Here is a 20,642-nt window from a genome sequence, read left to right as displayed (position 1 = left end):
CTGGTCTTCCGTTTGACTTCAAACGATTGCAATTTCCAGTTTGCCTTGCGTTTGCAATAACAAGTCGCAAGGCCAATCGCTTAGTGTTTGCGGGATAAATTTCAAATAGATTATTTAGAAAATCATTGTTTTTTACATGGGCAGTTATACGTTGCCTGTTTACGAGTTGGAAATCCATCCGCTTTGTTTGTGTTAACGTCAGACCAAAAAACAAAAAATGTGGTTTACCAAAGAGCACTTCAATAAAACGGATAATTTGCGGATTCACTTTCATTTACTTAGAGAAGTTCAACTAAAAAACACTTCATTTTTGTAATTGAAATAAATTCATTACTGTTGTATAATAAAATCACATTTTTCCTTTTCGAATATAAAACAAACAAAAAATTTCTTCATCTTTCTCACGAAACCATCTTGTGGCGAAACGGAGTTCGTCGGGTTTGCTAGTATATGTATGTATGTATATATATATATATATATATATATATATATATATATATATAGAGAGAGAGAGAGAGAGAGAGAGGTGGGTAACTCACTCCAATATGACTCCTCCCTCGGAGTGAATCGGAGCAGGGTTGTATTGGAGATTTTATCACCTCCGACTTTCCTAAACTGGTGCGAAATCTGTTAACAAGTACAGACATTTGTTGCTTGAGATTTTTCACTAATACAAAGATTTGAAATCATGAAAATGAAAGATTTGAATCATTCGAATCAGGAATTTTCCGAGTCGGAACATCACTAATATATATGTACTCATATATAAACAAAAATAATTTATTTTCAACAAATTTATTTGAAAGATTCAGTATTATGAAACGAATCTACTGTATGCAGACGCAGTAGATATTTGTGATCTAATATTATAGTATATTTATGAGTCTACAGCGAATGATATAGGATAACAATCTAAAGATACTAAGTCGATCAAAGCTGCAGTTTGAGTCTTGTAAAATTCAGGAACACATACAAGTCTGACATTTTCACCAGATACATCTGAAAATTATTCTGTATTATTATACTACATTTAGAATTAATATAATTCACTAAACTATGTAAATTAAGATTATGATTAAATTGATAGTAACATCAAAACAAAACGTTCATGTATATACAAATTATTCCTATGCAACTACAAAATTTCAAGGCCGACTCAGACTGCAGTTTATTTTCTATTTAACAAGGAAGATATTATAGTTTATATTTTACTTACCTTCATACAGATCAGTAGCAAACTCTGAGCAATTGCCTGCGAAATATATAGAAGGCAATTCTTCGATAATAAATGGATCTTTCTCTATGAATGGATAACAAGGCAAAGTATCAGGCGCCGTAGGTGCCATATGACGCCATTTTACAGTATTTTTAAGTGCTTCAATCGCAGATTCAATCTTGGTATAAGCTAGTAGGCTTTGAATTGGTTGTCCAGATGAACCCAAAATATTGCAGCCTACAGTTATAAAAGTATACATAATTAATAAATTTTGTTTATGAAAAAATTTCATTATCAAAAACTTGATGTTATATTAAAAAGTTAATTATGATAAATATTTCTTTTCATTTTATGAATTTTTTTTTATTTGAGAGAAATCTTCACTGTTCCAAAGAGACCCTAAAGGCACTCATCCCTTTTATATGGAACCTCACAAAGACACTATGCTTCTGCTTCTTATTAATCAAAGTGGTACCAAGACTAATGAGTGACTCGACATACGAGCATTTCGAGATACGAGCCGCCAAAAGAGCTACTCGTTCGCTTCGAAATACGAGCAAAATTCGAGATAGGAGCTTTCTGCGTGTATTTACAACTCTTACACGCACAAAGCTCGTACCTCGAATTTTGCTCGTATTTCGAAGCGAACGAAAATATCTCGAAATGCTCGTATATCGAGTCACTCATTAGTCTTGGTACCACTTTAATTAGTTGTTTTATGATAGTAAATTGTTTTATAGTTAGTCATTTTGATTTTATATGAATATTAATATTAATTGTGTAGTACCGATTCATCCATGCAAATATATTGAGAATTATTTTAACATTTGAAATTTTAACTATATATTGATAGTGATAGTACATTAATAGCATATACGTTGAAATCGCGGCTTTTGCTTTTTCTACATTCAGAAAATATTTAGCTTAATAACCACAAGTCCAAAATAAAGTGCCATGTTTCTTGAATTAAGGCATGAAATTATTGAAATATATGAGGAAGTTAGAGCATAGCACATCATAGATATGTACTGTGTTTAAATAGAAGTAGTTGATAAAATGTATAACTTTAGCTAAGGGCCTTATCATAATCTATAAGCACTATAAAAGTTGCAACAATTTGAGCACGGGTGTTGTTCAATGAAACATGTTGAACGAATTTCAGCAATATCATGAATGGTGTATTTACGTTACGTATTTATGAAATTTAGTAAACTCTCCTTTGTTAATTCAGGCTGCTGAGTTATAATTTAACCCTTGTAGCTGTAAACACTGATTCGGTTTGTATTTGTATGTGTTTGTTGCAGTTCTTATAACAATCACTGATTTGTTACTAAGTTATAATGAAAGAAGATATATTTATTTATTACTTATTAAACATGTTGTTAATCGGACTTTACTTCTAGAAGTGTACAATCAGTCCTATTAAAATCTCCACTACTCCCTCTACCAGGGGTAGCAACCATTACGTGTAAAATCTCAATACCATGAAGATGTCAACTTCATGGCCAATATAATAAAAAAAAAATACATCCGAACAAATGGATAGGAAAAAACAATATTTAAATTAATTGGTTTATTTGTATTATTAAAAAAAAATAGAAACCACAACGATTTAATGCAATCCCTTCAAGTTATGAGTGTGGTTACAAAATGAATTAAACTCGTAGGTTTGGGTTCCAATGCACGTCACAATCATATATAAACAAGTATAAATGGTCACAATGCATTTTTATAATCTGCTTTTATATACTCACCATCAATATTGCAGTGGTAAGGATTCGTCACAGCACTGAGTGAGCCTGTCACATGAGCTTTTGGAAATAAACAATGATGCAGTGGTTGCTGAGGAAGCATATGATTACTAGGATCAAATTCCCCAGGCATAATATCAACTGATACAGTAGAACAAATGCCCTAAATCGAAAACAAATTAATCTAATGCAAAGCATTTGCAACATTACTATTCAAAAATTGAGATACACATACCATCAAAAAATCATCAAGATTTTGTATAATTTTAATATCATTGCCAATATTTTCAATATTTTTTTGCTTATATTCAGCATTTTTCTGTTTTACCTCATTCTGGCCTTTGATTGAATTACCTGAATTAAAAAAAATAACTTGATAACCAAATAATATTAAAGTATATAAAGCAAAATATTGCATACTTAAGAAATCTGAAAAATCTTACCAGCAATTATAATTCTAACCAGAGATGATCCTTCACCATTACCAATAAGCCCAGACAACCAATCATTAAATATATGAAGAGACAATGTGTTATCTGTTAAAGAACTTAAAGATATTCCAGATAGCAATAAAATCTGAGGATTTGTATTTTTTTTTGGCAAGATCATTGATCGAATGCTTTCACAATGAGAAAATATAATGGTATCTATTAAAAACTTTCCATCGGCACATTCACAACCTGAAACGAACAACAGATTTCATAATTAAGTCTAAAAATGTCATATCTATATAACTATTTTTTTTTAGTATTTAATACTAGTATAGTTTTAAAATTTAAGTATTATTAAAATGTAGAATACTGAAAATTTCATTTTGGATTTGACTAAATTTACCTAAGACTGCACAAACGACACCTGTTGCAATTTGATGTATATCTATATCACCAATTAATCTAATTCTATTTAACTCATCTTCTAAGATCAATATATCGTCATCATCAACAAAATTAAATCTGGTTGGCAAAGGAATTAGTTTGTTTTCTTCCGAAACTTCTTTTAAGATACTTGGTTTCAACTCCTGGTGCTTAAATAGTGTTCCAACTAAAATACATTTATTTTCTCCTACATCATGTATTTCACTCAGCTTCTTGACAGGATACTTGTTACCTTATTTATTTAAAAAAAATTAGAATAGAATTGAACTATAGAAATAAATACTGCTAACTCTCACCAAATCTTTTATAAACTTCTTTCAAAACATTTTCCTGCATTAACTTGAGACGAGCGGTATATAAATGACAAAATTGTCGGGAATAATCTTTCTTAGCTTGATTGAACCTTCTTGATTTGTCTTCATAATTAATAATTAAGCGTTTAACCATTGAATTATCTGGAACCATGTTTGAACATTTATAAAAAAAATATTTGTGCTTAATCTAACTTGGCTGGTACTTAATTTGGCAATTCTAAAAATATTAATTTAGTAATCAAGCAAATTATAATTATCTACTGATTAAATATGAGCAACGGATTTAAGAGGTTATGAAGCAACAGCGTAGCCACTTCACAGAAAATTTAATTGTTCGCTGAATTTAAGGGTTCACGCACACGAGATTATTCCGTTGATCGGATTCTAATTGGAACAATGTTGGATATGAATAAACGAACAAAATATGAATAAAACAAAAAATCTGATGTTTTTCACCAATTTTAAGATGAAAATTAACATTAAAAACTAATGATACAGTCAATAGTTAATTGACAAGGTTACAATCATTATTCTTATTTATCTATGGTTTCAATTACAATATTTTATATAATATTTTTCACGCATGTAAAGAAGTTATTTGCTATAATTCTCCAGATCAATTTAAACCTAAAATCAGGGTAGAGATTGGTAAAGATTGGTAGAGATTACTATACTGTTTTTGCTCAGAATCACCGTTTTAAAGTTTTACTTTGAAAAGTACGTTTAAACGCCACTCACGAGCACTAACTATTTTTAAACTAGTTGGTTTGGTATTTTGTCTTGAGGCCAGATACATGAACTTCCCGATATGTGTAATAATATGTAAATAATAAATTAATTTATGAGTGATTAAAAGTATTCCGAGTGGATTTATTACACATAATTGAAAACGAACGAACACTTTGACACGGAGTATTTTCTAAAAGTAAATTTTCAGAAATCAACAACTATTATAATTGAACCAGTTTCCATAGGACTTCAATAGCTTGATATGTTCATTAAAACCAAGTACTCTATCGTTATACCAAGTAAAATCGTCCAAAAAAAACTATTCATTTTCTTAAACTTAGATGAACGTTTAAAATTAAACTACTAGTCGTAAGGCCGTAATATTTCAGTAAGTTCTATACGACCATGATATATATCATTAAAAAAAGTTTCATAAAAATCGGGTCAAATTTTTTTCTCAACAACGAATTTCAAGAAATCGGCTCGGTAGATTTTCACCTAAAACTAATCAATATCATTCCCAACTAATATCTTTCGAACGGTTTTTGAATTTTCAAGATCGATTCAGAACTGCGGGCTAAAACGTGGACGAAATTTTTTTCACTTTTCTTCTATTTACAAAGAAATGGCTTGGCTGATCGTCGCGCAAAATTGATAAACGCTAGTCCTCATCGAGATACATCGAAATGGTTTTTAAATTTTTGAAATCGGTCCAGCCATTTTTGGGCACATACTTTTTCCAAATTTGGTCTCATTCGATTCAGAATCGCTTGAAACGTCGAGAAAACATAAAATTAACAAATCGGATTTTTTGATGAAAACATAAACTCCTCCTTCGGGAAGTTAATAATTCAAAGTAAGTTATTAACCCTAAACAATATAATAATTTATTAACATTATTAACATTACACAAAATCCAGGACAAGAGGTTTTGAATGTTGACAATCGCGCCATGATTTATGTCATGAGATGGAAGCCTAGACACGCAATACCAAACCAACAAAACTTTTGTCCGTTTTTGTCTCGTTCTGACACTCACCACACTCCCGCTCTCTATTGGACTGTGTTAGACAATAGAATGACATTTAGTGTAGCAATTGTTTGCTTAGCAAATGGTTTTCAAATTATATTTGCATAGAATTTTGTTTTTATTTTAATTGCATTGTATTTGAAATAATTTTGTGTCTAAATTAATAATTGTATTGTTGAAATACAAAGATAATAGGTAAATAAGCCATAAACTTTTATAATATAATACAAAAGTTTATGAAATAAACCAAAGGCATGGTCCGTTAAAAGTGTAACAAAAATGGAAAATAACCAGAAATCTAAAAAAGAAAACGTAGTGCCACATAAGATTAATGATAGTGATGATGTTTTGCTTGAGGTTGTAGATTCAGAGGACGAAATCCTTTCTGATTCAAGTGATATAGTAATTGTAGAAAATACCAAGGCTACTAATAAACAATGTCAAGTGACCAAAAGTTTAGAAAATTGCAATTTATCAACTATATTACCAAAACAGGCAAGCATATATTGTATAATAAAACTATGTTCTTAATTTTGTATAAGCATATTCAATCCAATGGTGACCAAAAAAATTACAAAATAGTGTAATATATTTTTTAAAACTTGTTCTTTATCTCTGTGAGTTAATTTATTTTAAACTTGTTGTTGAGTATATTATGATACAAAAATTATTTTGCAGACAGCCAATGGGGCTCCAAAACATCCCAACATATTTGGTTCTACACCCAATAAAAACAATGCCAATAGAAAAGATAGTCTCATAGTTATTGATGATTCAATAGACAATATCGTATTGCCAAATACTGATTCAAAAAAGAGAAAGAAGCGAATTCCCTCATTTATTGATTTATGTGATAATTCTGATGCAGAATCAGGCACACATAATAAAAAACCCAAACTTGAAGATGTAATAGTAATTCAAGACTCACCATGTGATAAAATAAAACCCAATATTATAAAAACAAGAAAGAGTTTGCCAAGAAGAGCAAAAAATAAAATATTTCAAGAAAGTCTGAGGAAGAAATCTGTTCAACCTCAGACACAAAATACTTGCAGTATTGAAAGTACGCAAGTTCAAAGACCAAATATTAATTCTGTAGAAAGTATCCCTTCTTTAGGAGATTCTAGCAGCAATATAGGGTATAATGTTTATAATCCTGTTGTATTCAAACATAAGACTGGTTTGAGGCCAATAATTGTAGATGGAAGCAATGTAGCTATGCAGTATGTACTGTTTTCTGCTTTTGTGAATATTATTGGCTGGCCATTTGACTCAGTGTGAGACATTTTTTGTGCATATACTTCTAAAAGTATAAGTAGCATTGAGTGTCATTACAACTTTTTACTCTGTAATTAGAAAATGAAAATTAATATATCTCCCCCTTTTAACGATATATGTTTGCTTAATTGAGTATTTTGCTATTATAGGGCATAATGCACGTTGTATAAAATTTCACACTGAATCAATGACCTGCCAAAATGTTGAAAAACTATATATATATATATATATATATATATATATATATATATATTTAATGAAAATTAGAATTTCAAGGTCTTTTTGTGAAAATAATTCTTTTTTAGACATGGAATAGCAATAGGAACCAGAGATTTTTCTGTAGAAGGAATAGAGATATGTATAGATTATTTTGAAAAGCGGGGACACATGGTGAAAGTTTTCATACCCCATTTCAGGTAATTCATTGTATGCTTAACAATATCAACTTTGAGATTGAACTATATTTCATTATGTAGGCTTGCATCAAATTTTTCATCGAATCCCAAAAGATTGCAAGAATTGGAAAATCAAGGCAAAGTTATTTGCACTCCTTCCAGAAAAATTAGGGGAAAAACTGTAGCTAGTTATGATGACAGGTTTGTTTATTATTAATTAAAATAGTATCATTTAAGAAATAAATTAATTATAAAGTTATACAATTAGAGAATGCTTATTAAGTAAAACAATACGGCTTTATACACTTCAAATTACAGTCCTTTATACTTTCTGAAAGAATTGATCTATAAGAATATTCCATTCGAAGAAGAATTCATTGCTTGATCATTGATAAGACAGAAATAAAAAATTCTTTATTTTATTAAACTTAAAAATTTTTGTTATAGAGTACCATTTGAACATAATCGACATGTTAAAATTAAAGTTATGAAATGTTTTTATTTACTTAATTAAAACTTGTTCTAATTTGAATAAAACTATGAAAATAGGTACATCATACAAACAGCCGCTGAATTTGAAGGTGTTATAGTTTCAAATGATAATTATCGAGACTTATTATATGAGAATCCTGCTTGGACAAAAACAATTGAAGAAAGGTAAAAATAATATTGTTTTCTGTTTATTCACATTTTATGCAAACCTATTTTCTTCACAGACTGTTGATGTTTACATGGGTACAAAATTTTTTAATGTTTCCAATGGATCCTTTAGGAAGGCATGGTCCACGTTTAGAGGCGTTCTTACGATTTTAATATTTTGTTTAACATGATTTTGCGTATACATTTTTGATACTAAATTTTTTAGTCAATTGAAGATTTTTAAAATCTTATATAGATCTGAAAATATTTATATATATGTAATAAAAGCGTTCAAAATGACAAATTTACTTATGACTTCGATTGCCGTTCATCCAATTCTATTTGAGTCATTTGCAACTGGCGCCTAATTGCGCCAAGCTGTGTTAAAATACTATTTGTAGCTAGTTTTTCATCAGAAAGTATTTTAGTTAAACAATTTTCATCATCGTGAGTATCGTCTTCATTAACAGAACTCTGGAAAATAATAATATTGCTGCATTATTATGTATTAAATTAAAGTCAGTGCTGTGATTTGTGTATGAAATGCCTTTGTACTGAATAAAGTTATTTTGTACATGTGTATGCATAGTTATCAAAAATATTATATATAAAAATAATTATGAATTGAAATATTTTATATAATTTTATGTTAAAAAATTCTTGATATAATACATGTTATTTTGAGTATGATATTTGTTTTTAATTATATTGAGTTAGTAAGATAGCAAGTAGATGCATTTTCCAAATATGTCAAGAGGAAAGATGATATATTTGTATGAAAGATAATTTACCTCAGAATAGCTCTGCTTCTTGTTTCCTGTAAATTCACTGTCTGAATTACTGCGGCTACCACTGTCTTCAGAAACTGATCTCTTATTATTGTCATTCCTGTCATCTCGATAACCATTTGAAATATCCCATGAAGCAACTTTGCTCGCATAATCTTCACTAATTGTACTGTTAGTTTCAAAATGTTTATATGTAATTTCTTTTGACTTTGGGATACTGAGTTTATGAATTTGTTCTGCTAGAGATTCTGTATCTTTCGTTAGTGAATTTGCAAAGACAGAATCAGAATCAATATTTGTAGAAAACGGTAAGAGTTTGTTCTTCAAAGCCGGTATAGGAGGGGATTTAGACCTCGTTGGAACAAAAGATGTTGTCGGTTGTTGTGTGTTATGGGGACATGATTTTCGCGCTTGACGTAATCTTTCTTTTTCTTGTTCAACTTCTAGTTGGAGCTGTTTCTTTCTTTCGTTGAACCTTATAGAATTCTTTCTCATCTATAAAAAAAAAAAAATTACACTTTAAAAAATATTTTATCAAGCATGCAAAAGATTATATTTTTAATTTTTAATATATAAATATAGTTGTATATTGTAAATTATTAAATTTTGCACAATTACAACTTATTGAATAACGAACTAAATATATGCCGTATTTTCTAAAAGTATACGGCCGCATAATCTAAGTAATAATCAATTTTTATAAAAAAACTGTATGTATGGACTATAATATTTTAGTATGTTCATTAAGACTAGGTAGTCTATAGTCTATCGCCATTCCAAGTTCCATTAAAAACGTTGAATTTTTTTTTGCAACAATTACGAAAAATCGGCTTGGCCGATCGTATAAATAATAAACTAGTGATATTGCTGAAACCTTCCGTACCACAATTAAATATTCGAGCAAAAAAAACGGTTATTAACAATTGTTGTAATATTTTCAACATATATCTTAGTTTACATTAAGAAGAAATGCCGAATCTGATATATTTCTTACAAGTAGAATAAAGCATATGAAATATATACAGTTTTAAAATGTATATTTTTGAAAATTAAAAAAAAAAATGCTGAAGATTTTGAAATTTATTTGAACCGTATAAGTGAACTTTAAAAATTAAAAATCTTGGTACGGAACCCAAAAAAATTGTAATAAAATTTGTTCTTATTATTGAAATATCTATAGAATATCTGATAATTTGATGTGCATATGTCTATAATGATTATTTTAGAACCCCTAGACCTGCCTACACAAAAATTGAAAATCTTCTTCATTTCGTAAATACAAATAAAATGTTTTTCGAATCACTCAAAACGAATCGAATGTTTTTTGAATTATTCAAATCGGTTGATCAGTGTTCCCCGAAGTAGTTCCGACGAAAATTTGTATCCGCACACACATATACACACACATACATCAATGTTTTTCTAATATAAGGTATGCAAAAATGTTCAGAAACCTTTGAAACGTAAAGATATGCAAAAATTCTCATTTTCGATTTTTTTGCGATTACTATAACTTACTCTACGCGAAGTTAAATATTAAGCAACACGAGTGCTTATCAAGTTTCATCGAATGGCTTTTAATTTTTTTAAACCGGTTCAGCCGTAAAAATCGGCTCTCTCTCACATACACATTTTCCAAATTTGGTCTCGTTGGATTCAGAATGACTTAAATCGCCGGGAATATATAAAATTAACAAATCGGATTTTCTCCCGAAAACAAACTTTCCCTTTGGAAAGTTAAAATGTTGTCATTCTTTTACTATAACTATTGTTGACTTTTATACATTAACTCACATATATGTATATTTTCATACCTTTTCCTTTCTGTTTTCTTGTGACAAAAGTTCCAGATCACGCTCCATCTGCATGTTCTGAATTTGTGCTTCAAGCCTTCTAGCCAACGCTTCTTCTTCCTCCATTTCTTTGCGCTGCTTGGCTTCCATTTCCAGGCGTTTTTCTCTTATTTGTTCACTCAATTCCATCTGGTAAATTTCACGTTTTCTAGCTTCTTCCTTACATTATTAAAAATAGTATTAGATTCCAGTACTTTGTCATAGAACTTATAATTATATTATATATAACCTAAACTTATATTTTGTTTAAAGTAAATTCTTGGATTCAAAACTTTGATTTAAAAAGTTTCAGTAATTTTTCTGATTGCATAACGCCACGCGTTACCGATTTAGGATTTGTATTGGTTACCTTAGCTAAACGAATTTTTCTTTCTTCTGGCGTTTCAAAAGAGTCTCCAAAGCTAGGATAGTAAGAAGAACGTAGTTGTTCGATCATTTTTCTCTTGGATAAAGCTTTTGGATGCCGGATCAACGATCGTTCATCATGAATTGGCCTCAAAACTGACATCACATGCTCGGAACCATCTACATCATTTTCCCTATCATGAGAATCGCCTCCACCAAAAGATATTAAATCTAGGCTCCTATTACGATAAGCTGGCCTGTTGCGAGATCTTTCGTTGAAAGTCTGAAATAGTGAAATTAAATTTATTAGTTAAATAAAAATTCATCAAACAAATAAGTGAAAATACAATTTTTTCACTAAGAGTTCGAATAATAATGGAGTTATAAAACTACGTTTTAGGAGTGCACCATTCTATTTATTGCAAAAACGAATATAAGTTATAAAATAAGTATTGCATAAGAAAATAGACAAATGCAGACAAAAATTGTTGCTCCAAAATACAAAATGCGTTTGTGGTTTTTTTAAAATATGTACAATTAAAACTGAAATATGAAATAGAAAAAAAAATAAAATGGAATTGTCATATAAAGATCCACCCTGTTATAAAATATTTTTCATCTAAGTAAGAATTTTTTTCCGCATAAAATTATGTTTAAAATAATTGTTAAATGTAAAATGTTTGACATATAATAAAATATATATTTTTAAATTTAAGAAAATATATAGTGTATAGAAATATCACATTACATACTAACGAGCGTAATGGCTCTGTTTGTACAGCGATTGTGCATTTCTTCTGACGGGTACTCGTTTCCTGCGTTTCAAATCTATTCCTGGTCTGAGTCTGAGTAGCTGTCGCATTGGTAAAGCCTGATGTACTATATGCATCAGAGTCGGCGTAATCACTGTCATATTTCCGTTTTATTTTAGATTTTTGCTCCAAAGATTTTTGCTACAAATATAAGAAATTTAAAGCAAATTATTATTATTATTTTATAGCATAGTGCAGAGGTCGGCAACGCGGCGCCCGCGGGCGCCATGGCGCCCTCGGTCAACTTTCAATGCGCCCTCGGTTAATGTAAATGTATGATAACCTTAGCATAAATCAATTTCATATTTTCCAAATATAAGGCATATTGTTGAAAGTCTAAAAATAAATATAGAAAATTTTACTACTATATCATATTTAGAAGTTATAGACAAATTGGCAGAAGTTTTGTTCAAGATTTTGCAGCACTAGAACCTGTTCTAGGATTTTTTATAAACCCATTCAATGTTGCCGAAGATGATCTTCTGCAAAGTGTTTCAGTGTATTTCGAGATTAGTAATATCGAAGACGTGGAGTTAGAAATAATAAACTTGCAAAAAGGTATTATTTTAAAAGCACATAGTAATGATAAATGTTTTGGAAGTCAATGAAAATAAGTATCCTATTTTAAGGAAATGTGCGCTAAAAATTTACTCATATTGTGCAACAACATACAATTGCGAGTCTTTGTTTTTAAATATGAAATATTTGAAATTAAAATACCGAACAAAGTTAAATGCCACATATTTAGTTAGCTGTTTGCGGACAGGGAACTTTAATTATATTCCCGATTATAAAAAAATAGCTGAAAATACGGACACACAAATTTCACACTAAATTATATGTATTATAAATTATATGTATTATAATTAGGTATTATTAAATCATACTCTTCGTTTATCAATGTACTGAATGTTCGTAATGTATATAATATATTATACTAAGAGAATAAAGTTATGAAAAATCTTTTTTTTTCATACCGATGCGCCCTCGATAATTTTCAGATTTAGTTTTGCGCCCTTAACGGCAATCTGGTTGCCGACCCCTGGCATAGTGCATAGTGAATCATTTATCAGGAATAAAAACGTTATCAAAAAAATTAATGGATTTTATTATGTTATTCATATCATTAATTAAATTTCAAACTAGTGGTGTGGGTGGCATCGTGCCTTAAGGCAAATTGCTGGAACTTCCCGTACCGTAACGAAATGTTCGAGGATTACTGAATGTTTTCAAATAGATTATTATAAATATTGTAACATTATCTAATATTTATAAGAATTATATGAACTGAATTGCAAACTTGAAATTATTTGTTTAAAGTATATTAGAACTATAGTCAGAATTAAAAATAAACTCTGAATTATTTTCGATATACAAGAAATTAAAAAAAAAAAAAATGAAACAAAAATTTTTTTTCCAAAATCAATTATTTTGTTAAGACTAGCATAAAGTTCTTTGAATCATTCAAATCAGACGCTTAGTTCTCTTAAAACTTAACTTAACTGCCATTTTTTACATATTTAACTTCGTATCTTTGAAATGGCTAGGCCTGCCTTTGCCAAAAACTAATAAACACTTCTCCCAATCATTACTAATTGAATAGAAAGATCATTCAAATCGGATACTCCGTTCTCTCAAAAAGTCGATTTCTATTTTCTGCACTCTTTGCTCCGTATTCTCGAAACGGCTGGACCTGCCTTTGCCAAAAACTAATCAGCTCTTTTTCCTATCGATAGGAATCGAATGTTTTTTGAACCATTCAAATCGGTTGATCCGTGCTCCCGAAAAGGTGACTTTGTATCCATACATACATACACACACACACACACACATCCATTTTGTCTGAGGTATGCCAAAATGTTCAGAAACCTTCAAAACGTCGAGAAATGTAAAAATTTCCAATTCCGATTTTCGGCCCATTACAATAACTTACCCTACGGGAAGATAATAAATCGTAAACTTCCTGAAGAAAAGGTTTGTTTTCGCCAGAAAATCAAGTCATTCTAAATCGTTTGAGACCAACTTTAAAATAGTATGTGTGTGTAATTAAAGAAGAAAAACGGATAAACCGACTTCAAACATTAAAAACAATTTCTATGTAACTCGATGCGAGATGATCGACCAAGCCGTTTCTTTGTTATCAGCAGAAAGGTGCAAAAATTTTTGTACACGTTTTCGCAAAAAATCCTAAACCGATTTTGAAAATTGAAAAATCGTTTGAAAGATATCAACGGGAAATAGTGCTGATGGCTTATATTTATTATAATTATATTATTACTTTTAATACATAATTTAATATGGCTATATAAAACTATAAAACTATACTATTTTTACGTTTTCAATGATATTTAATATGGTGTCAGAGTTCATGCATTTTATAAACATCCTAAAATAGTAGAGGCCTACGAAAATTGGTTGAATTATATAAATCAATTAAAATTAGTAACAATGGGCCCGCGTTTTAGAACTTGCAAGTATGCGTTTGTGCACTATAATTAATATAATTATTGAAAATTGCATTCACTAGTTTTTAATAAAAGCAATATGTTTATTTTCAAAAAAGTTAAAAACATCTAAATAATTATATCTGAATTTCTAACGATTTAGGCTATTAAAACACTTATCGGGAAGTTCATACAAGTTGCCTTAAAGCAAAATGCCACTTACACCTAATTTATTATAACTATACCTTCGCCAAATATTCCTTGTAGTCCCTGTTGCGTGCTAGTAAGAGTTCTCGTTTCCTTTGCTCGTATTCAGCTCCTAAGCTACTGATACATGAAACACCTTCTGATTGAGATCTCCGATACTGGAATGGAATAAAAAAACACATTGAAAGTAGTAAATAAATTATAAGATGTTTCAATTATATTACGTCTTTGTGTATATTATTACTTAGAATACTCTTGAGTCTTGGTACTTATTATAAATTTTCAGCTATCAAGTTACTTTCTCCAACCACATCAAATGTTCAAGAAATGCTTGGTGTGATCGTACGACAAATTTTATTGAGTCCGGCTAATTAATAGCTCGTAATATTAATTGGTTATGCATAAATTAATGATGTACATAAGAAGAACCGCCAACCCGCTTCAAAGGTTTTTTAATAATAGAATAATAATAAAGTAAGTATTAATTGCGCGCTTTTGGCTGTTACTGTTGCTGATAATTTGCACGATGGATGGATATTTTGTGTATTGTTTGAGCATAATAACTAACTTTACATTTCCTTGTCTTAAATAATGGATATTATTTAAGATTAGAAGATTAGATGCTAATTATGTTAGATTAAAGTTTGAAGAGATCTAATAGAAGTTTGTCTTTTTTCAGTATTTAATAACAATAATTAGATGTTGATGTTCATATCATATTTTTCGCTTGCATTCAATTTTATAAATTGTAAAATTCAATTAGTAATTTACTTAGTTGAATTCTTAATATCGGTCAAATTCTGCCCAAGATTCGATCACACAATTCGTTCAGAAAATCCAAAAATCAGGAAACAACTTTTTCAGTGTCCTTCAATTCAATATCTTACAATAGATGTTGAAAACGGTGATAGTCAAACCAAATAAATGGTATCAATTGTTATTTTTAAATGTTCAAAACATTATTATATCAATCTTAGATATATTTAATGATAAGACATTAGACCCATTACAAATCTCAAATATGATATCAAGTGAAATCAGCTTTTCAGGGTTATTTGCAGTCTATATTGAAAATAATCTAATATAATCTCATCGAAAAGAAATTGGTCAACCACTGAGTTGCCTTCTAGAAACTCTGGGTTGAAATGTACATCAAAACAGATTATAGAACACCTAGTTCTGACAGCTGTTAGAATAAAAAGCAGCTACATTGGAAACAATTCGCTAATATTTTTTCCGGTCATTGTTAGTGCAAACAATGAATATTTTCACTCAATATATTGATTGTAAATGTTCATTGTAAACTACAGTTTACATATCAAATTGCAATTATTAGAAGCAAACAATAATCGAAATTTGACACTTTCTTACAGCATTAACATCCCAACTGAATAGTTTTGACGATATCAGATATGTTACCTGACAAATTCTCGAGACAAAACAATGTGTCCACAGGAAACTTAAGCTCATAAATGAAATATTAAACAAATTTTGCATGTATATTCTACGAGTAGATGCATAAAAATATAGTAGGCTTATTACGAAGTATAAAATTAGTAGCAATTAGTAGCTCGTATAATATATTGGATTTGTGTATTGTAAGCTTCTCTTTCTTTGTATATTTAAAATGTTTTAACCAAACTCAACTACTGAAAAAACTTTAATAAAGTTTCTTTAAAATCCAATCTTAGTTGACATATAAAAAACTAAATTTAACTTACTAATACACTGGCTAATCAGTGCAATTTTACGGAAGGCAATCGCGTTGTATGGTAACTATAAAAAACCTCGAATTAGTTCAAATCGCTTAATTCGTACCGCGGTATAGAATACAGAATAAATTATAAATTATTTCCATAGATTTGGAGAGTATAAGAATAGGATAATAAATATAAATTAATTGATTAATTAAAATATTATATACAGTAGACGTTCCTTAAGGGGGTATTCTAGCAGGGGCGTAACTACCGCCGTATCAGCCGTATCAAAGATACGGGGCCCCAGGGGGCCCCCAACGAGCGTTAACAGGAATTGAGAAAAACTTTTTATTTATTTCACAAACGACAAAGTCAAAAAATCTATTTATTTTTATTGTCGGGACAACCTACATCGATTATCGGCATGTTTTGCCTACGGGGTTTCCCCGTTTAACCCTCAATAATCAATGAAAAACCCTCAATAAACAATGTTCAGTTATGCGTACCCAAAATACAATGATATGTTGACAAGCGACGAACGAACAGCAGGGATTTCTTTTAATAAGTAATATTTTTTACAACTGACCCAAAATGGACAAGAAGTACAACATTTGGTACAGAAATAAAGACGTTAGAAAAAATACAATCATATGATAATTGCCAGAGTTAGTCGAAGGTTTTATATATTGAAAGACAGCGGGGGTTATTCACATATTTCAGTTGATTGTGAATTATTTTGTAACCGTTCTTTTTCTGTTTATCATTATTTATATACTAATAAAGCAGGCATAAAGATTTCAAAACCATGGTTATGTTATTCTAATATTTTAAACAAACCATACTGTCACTTTTGTTGGTTATTAGCGGATTGTCGTAGTAAATCATACTCCTCTGCATGGGTTAACGGTGTTTCTATTAGAAGCAATTTTACACAAACTTTACTTGAACATGAAAAGTCACAGCAGCATATTAATGTGCCCCTTTCTCATAATAATTGGCTGCAAGGAAATACTATCGATACTCAATTGTCAAGTGAAATTAATTGCAAAATTACATTTTGGTAAGATGTATTGCATCGTATAAGTAATGTTATAATAACATTAGCATCTTGCAATTTACCTTTAAAAGGCCATGACTCCGATTCTGGAAGTTTTATGTCAATTTTGCGTTTGCTATCGAATTATGATGCTGTTTTGAAAGAACTTCTTTTAAAACCAACGGGAGCAATAAATTATTTAAGCCCTTTGATCCAAAATGAAATTATAAGTTTGTTAGGAACCGCAGTTAGGAACAATATTATTTCAGAAATTAAAAAGGCCCCGTTTCCATAATAATTTTAGATACAACGCAAGATTTGTCAAAGATTGACCAACTTTCTCTGGTTTTCCGATACATCTCGATAGCAGATGGTAATAATGTGCCTAAAGAATTAAAAATCTGTGAATCATTTTTGGGATTTGTAGCAGTATCTGACAGCAGAGCCGAAGGACTTAAAATTGAAATTTTGAATATATTTAATCAATATGGAATCGATTTAACTAAATGTAGATTAATAGTATATTGCATCCAGTTTTCCGGATGTAATAACAGCTTGCATTTTACTCTTGACCCTTCCAGTTACAACCGCAACTGCTGAAAGGAGTTTTTCAAAATTAAAATTAATCAAAAATTACCTCAGAACATCAATAAAACAGAAACGTCTATCAGACCTGTCTCTATTGTCCATAGAGGCAGAAACATTATAAAACTAAAAACATCATCAGCTATAAATGACTTAATAAATCAGTTTGCGGATAAAAAGGCAAGGAGAGTGAATATTTAATTTTAGTTACTTGTAAAATATTAAGAATAATATTCGATGTATATTTGAAAATTTGATAAATAAATGTTCTTTTAATTTTATTAAATGAATTTATTAATCTTTTTATGTTTCTTTAAATTATGAAAAATCTTTAGGGGCGCCCCCAAACCAATTTTGATATGGGGTCCCACCAAGGCACGTTACGCCCCTGTATTCTAGTGTAGAGCGATGAATTTTAGGTCATTTTTAAAGTGTCGTAAAAGAAAGCAATGAATGTTTTTACTATCCATTTTTTACGACTTGTTTATTAATATTATTAAAATACAAAACAAAAATTAAAAAATAAAAAAGTTGAAAATTGTAAAAACTGGCAGCTGATGAAATCGGTGGTCTCAAAAAATTGGCACCTCAGTCTTGACATGATTTCAGCCCTCCTAGCCATCGGAAATGCAAAAAATAAAAAGATTATTAATCTATAATGATGTTGCAATCGGCCAACTAGCGATGAGTAAAAAATTTTTCACAAATTGGCGACTATTTGAAAAAAAAAAATTTTTTTTTACTGTTTTTTTGAGTTTCTCGAATTTTTTAAAAATAGTAAAAATAAGAATTTAGGGATGATTCTAGTTCAGATTATAGATAGATCTATAAACAAGACTCTCTGAAAATTTCAAATAAATTAGTCGAGTAGAACTCTAGAAATCGTGACAAGAGTACTGAAAAAGTAAGTTCTGAGAAAAACGCATTTAAAGTTTTGCGTGAAGCCAAACCAGTATGAAGACCGAGTCAGTAAAATGCCTATATTTCCGAAAATAATTCAAATTTTCAAAAACCTTCCCGTACCCATATTCTTAGATAGTTAAACTTTAAAAATATGACATAAAAAATCGATTTTTTTGAATTTCTACACTAGAACACCCCCTTAATTGCGTTTCCTTCGTGTTCGATTTGGCAATTCACGGACAAAAAAAAGCGACTCAATTCCTATATATTCGCGACTAAAAATTTTGTTATTTGCGAATTCCAACAAATATCGAACCCAATATTCTTTGTATATGCCATCATTTCCAATGCCAAATGAATTCACCGCTATCGATGATTTTGATAATGCATAAACACAATGATAATAAACCTTATTTATTACCCAATAAAAAAATAATTTTAGTAAAATTTGACTCAAACCGACATAAAACCCACGTTCCCAGTCAATTGAAGTAGATCATTAACTGCTTCAACAAACAATAGAAACGTGACATTTAATTTGAAAAATCTTACTGAAGATTTAAAAAAATGACAAATTTCTGCGCGATTCCTATGTGATGATCCATATATGGAACGAAGTCTTATTTGTAAAAGACAGATCACTGTTACGGCTGCTGAGTATTAAGTTTGATTTGAAGAGAATATTACAAAGTTATTCAAACCATTGTTTTACCTTAAAGTTAATCAAAATGTTCAAAAAAATAAATAATATAAAAAATGACTTTTATTTATTTATTTTTCTTATATAATATGCCACATAAATATTCGATATATGGAGTATAACCCCGCGAATAAGGAACTTCTACTAGAAGAAAATGTTTTTAAGAAAATCATTTTTGAAGTTTTCTATATGAAATCAATAAATCCGCCGATCCGCTTCAAACAAAGCAAGTACGCACTTTTGGCTATTACTAATAATTGCTCGACGTATATTTATGTAAATTGTTTGAGCAATTCAATTGATTATTAACTATTTCGACTTCATAAATATTTACTGTCGATTGTTCAGAGAATTCAAAAATCAGAAGGAATAACTTCTTCAGTTCTTTCAATTCGATATCTTAAAATAGATATCGAAACTTCAAATTACAACCACCTAAAAATCCAATCAAATTGTTATTTTTAATTGTTATAAATTAATGTGTTCAAAACATTATATCAAACCGTGGTAAGAACATTGATCAGAAATCAGTGGTTCGATTCAGCTCTCAAAGCCTGATATCAATCAGTATAGTGATATTAGATTTTCACCCCAGATTATAATTGGGGCATTGGGTTTCGTGGGTTGCCTTAGAAGAGCGCTGGGGGGTTCAGGAATGTATATCAGAACAGATTTTAGAACTAACACATATTTCTGATGTTTTTGAAATAAATAACAGAAGTATCTATATTCAAAACAATGCAAATGCTATTTCCGTTCATTGTTGGTACAACAACTAATATTTACACTAAATATTTCACATACCAAATTGCAATTATTAGAAGAAAACAATAATTGGAAGTTGACAAAACGTCGACAATTCTACATCCGCAGTAGGGCTAACAATACCGGAATTCCGTGATCCCAAAAACCGGGATCCCGGACGATTTTTGTCCGGTATTCAATACCAGTATTGATACAAAAATACCGGTGTTTCAGGATTACCAGTATTTTGTAAAAAAATGAACTTACGCAATACCCATACACAAGTTTTGCACTGTGTATG

General features: G+C 29.9%; 3 protein-coding genes across 3 annotated transcripts; 1 reads left to right on the top strand and 2 right to left on the bottom strand.

Annotated features, from left to right (window-relative positions):
• Nucleotides 1-877: 877 nt before the first annotated feature.
• On the bottom strand, nucleotides 878-4,354 carry LOC113375557 (DNA polymerase delta small subunit-like). The gene is made up of 7 exons (XM_026615493.1): nucleotides 4,139-4,354; nucleotides 3,802-4,074; nucleotides 3,411-3,647; nucleotides 3,203-3,321; nucleotides 2,971-3,130; nucleotides 1,217-1,453; nucleotides 878-999 (listed from the first exon to the last, which is right to left on the bottom strand). Exons 1-7 carry the CDS (start codon nucleotides 4,305-4,307, stop codon nucleotides 878-880), a joined length of 1,317 nt encoding a protein of 438 aa, XP_026471278.1. The 5' UTR covers nucleotides 4,308-4,354.
• A 1,595-nt stretch (nucleotides 4,355-5,949) lies between these two features.
• LOC113375566 (NEDD4-binding protein 1-like) lies at nucleotides 5,950-8,519 on the top strand. The gene is made up of 6 exons (XM_026615502.1): nucleotides 5,950-6,410; nucleotides 6,594-7,138; nucleotides 7,499-7,609; nucleotides 7,670-7,789; nucleotides 8,138-8,245; nucleotides 8,305-8,519. Exons 1-6 carry the CDS (start codon nucleotides 6,195-6,197, stop codon nucleotides 8,399-8,401), a joined length of 1,197 nt encoding a protein of 398 aa, XP_026471287.1. The 5' UTR covers nucleotides 5,950-6,194; the 3' UTR covers nucleotides 8,402-8,519.
• On the bottom strand, nucleotides 8,247-14,858 carry LOC113385991 (trichohyalin-like). The gene is made up of 6 exons (XM_026623810.1): nucleotides 14,715-14,858; nucleotides 11,966-12,166; nucleotides 11,218-11,496; nucleotides 10,830-11,027; nucleotides 9,019-9,510; nucleotides 8,247-8,701 (listed from the first exon to the last, which is right to left on the bottom strand). Exons 1-6 carry the CDS (start codon nucleotides 14,856-14,858, stop codon nucleotides 8,537-8,539), a joined length of 1,479 nt encoding a protein of 492 aa, XP_026479595.1. The 3' UTR covers nucleotides 8,247-8,536.
• Nucleotides 14,859-20,642: the final 5,784 nt, after the last annotated feature.

Source organism: Ctenocephalides felis, unplaced genomic scaffold, assembly GCF_003426905.1.
Source record: "Ctenocephalides felis isolate EL2017-DRISC unplaced genomic scaffold, ASM342690v1 CF-g0.4_SCAFFOLD_00845, whole genome shotgun sequence".
NCBI lineage: Eukaryota > Metazoa > Arthropoda > Insecta > Siphonaptera > Pulicidae > Ctenocephalides > Ctenocephalides felis.
This window is presented reverse-complemented; position numbering and strand designations above follow the sequence as displayed.

Coding starts and splice junctions, on each gene's coding strand:
- LOC113375557 (XM_026615493.1), bottom strand. CDS start 4,307: ATGGTTCCAGATAATTCAATGGTTAAACGCTTAATTATTAATTATGAA. Junction 3,648..3,801: donor TGTCGTTTGTGCAGTCTTAG/GTAAATTTAGTC, acceptor TGTTCGTTTCAG/GTTGTGAATGTGCCGATGGA. Junction 3,322..3,410: donor GGTTAGAATTATAATTGCTG/GTAAGATTTTTC, acceptor TTTTTAATTCAG/GTAATTCAATCAAAGGCCAG.
- LOC113375566 (XM_026615502.1), top strand. CDS start 6,195: ATGGAAAATAACCAGAAATCTAAAAAAGAAAACGTAGTGCCACATAAG. Junction 6,411..6,593: donor CAACTATATTACCAAAACAG/GCAAGCATATAT, acceptor ATTATTTTGCAG/ACAGCCAATGGGGCTCCAAA. Junction 7,790..8,137: donor GTAGCTAGTTATGATGACAG/GTTTGTTTATTA, acceptor CTATGAAAATAG/GTACATCATACAAACAGCCG.
- LOC113385991 (XM_026623810.1), bottom strand. CDS start 14,858: ATGTGTTTTTTTATTCCATTCCAGTATCGGAGATCTCAATCAGAAGGT. Junction 11,028..11,217: donor GAAAAATTCGTTTAGCTAAG/GTAACCAATACA, acceptor TAATAATGTAAG/GAAGAAGCTAGAAAACGTGA. Junction 8,702..9,018: donor AGAAGCAGAGCTATTCTGAG/GTAAATTATCTT, acceptor ATTATTTTCCAG/AGTTCTGTTAATGAAGACGA.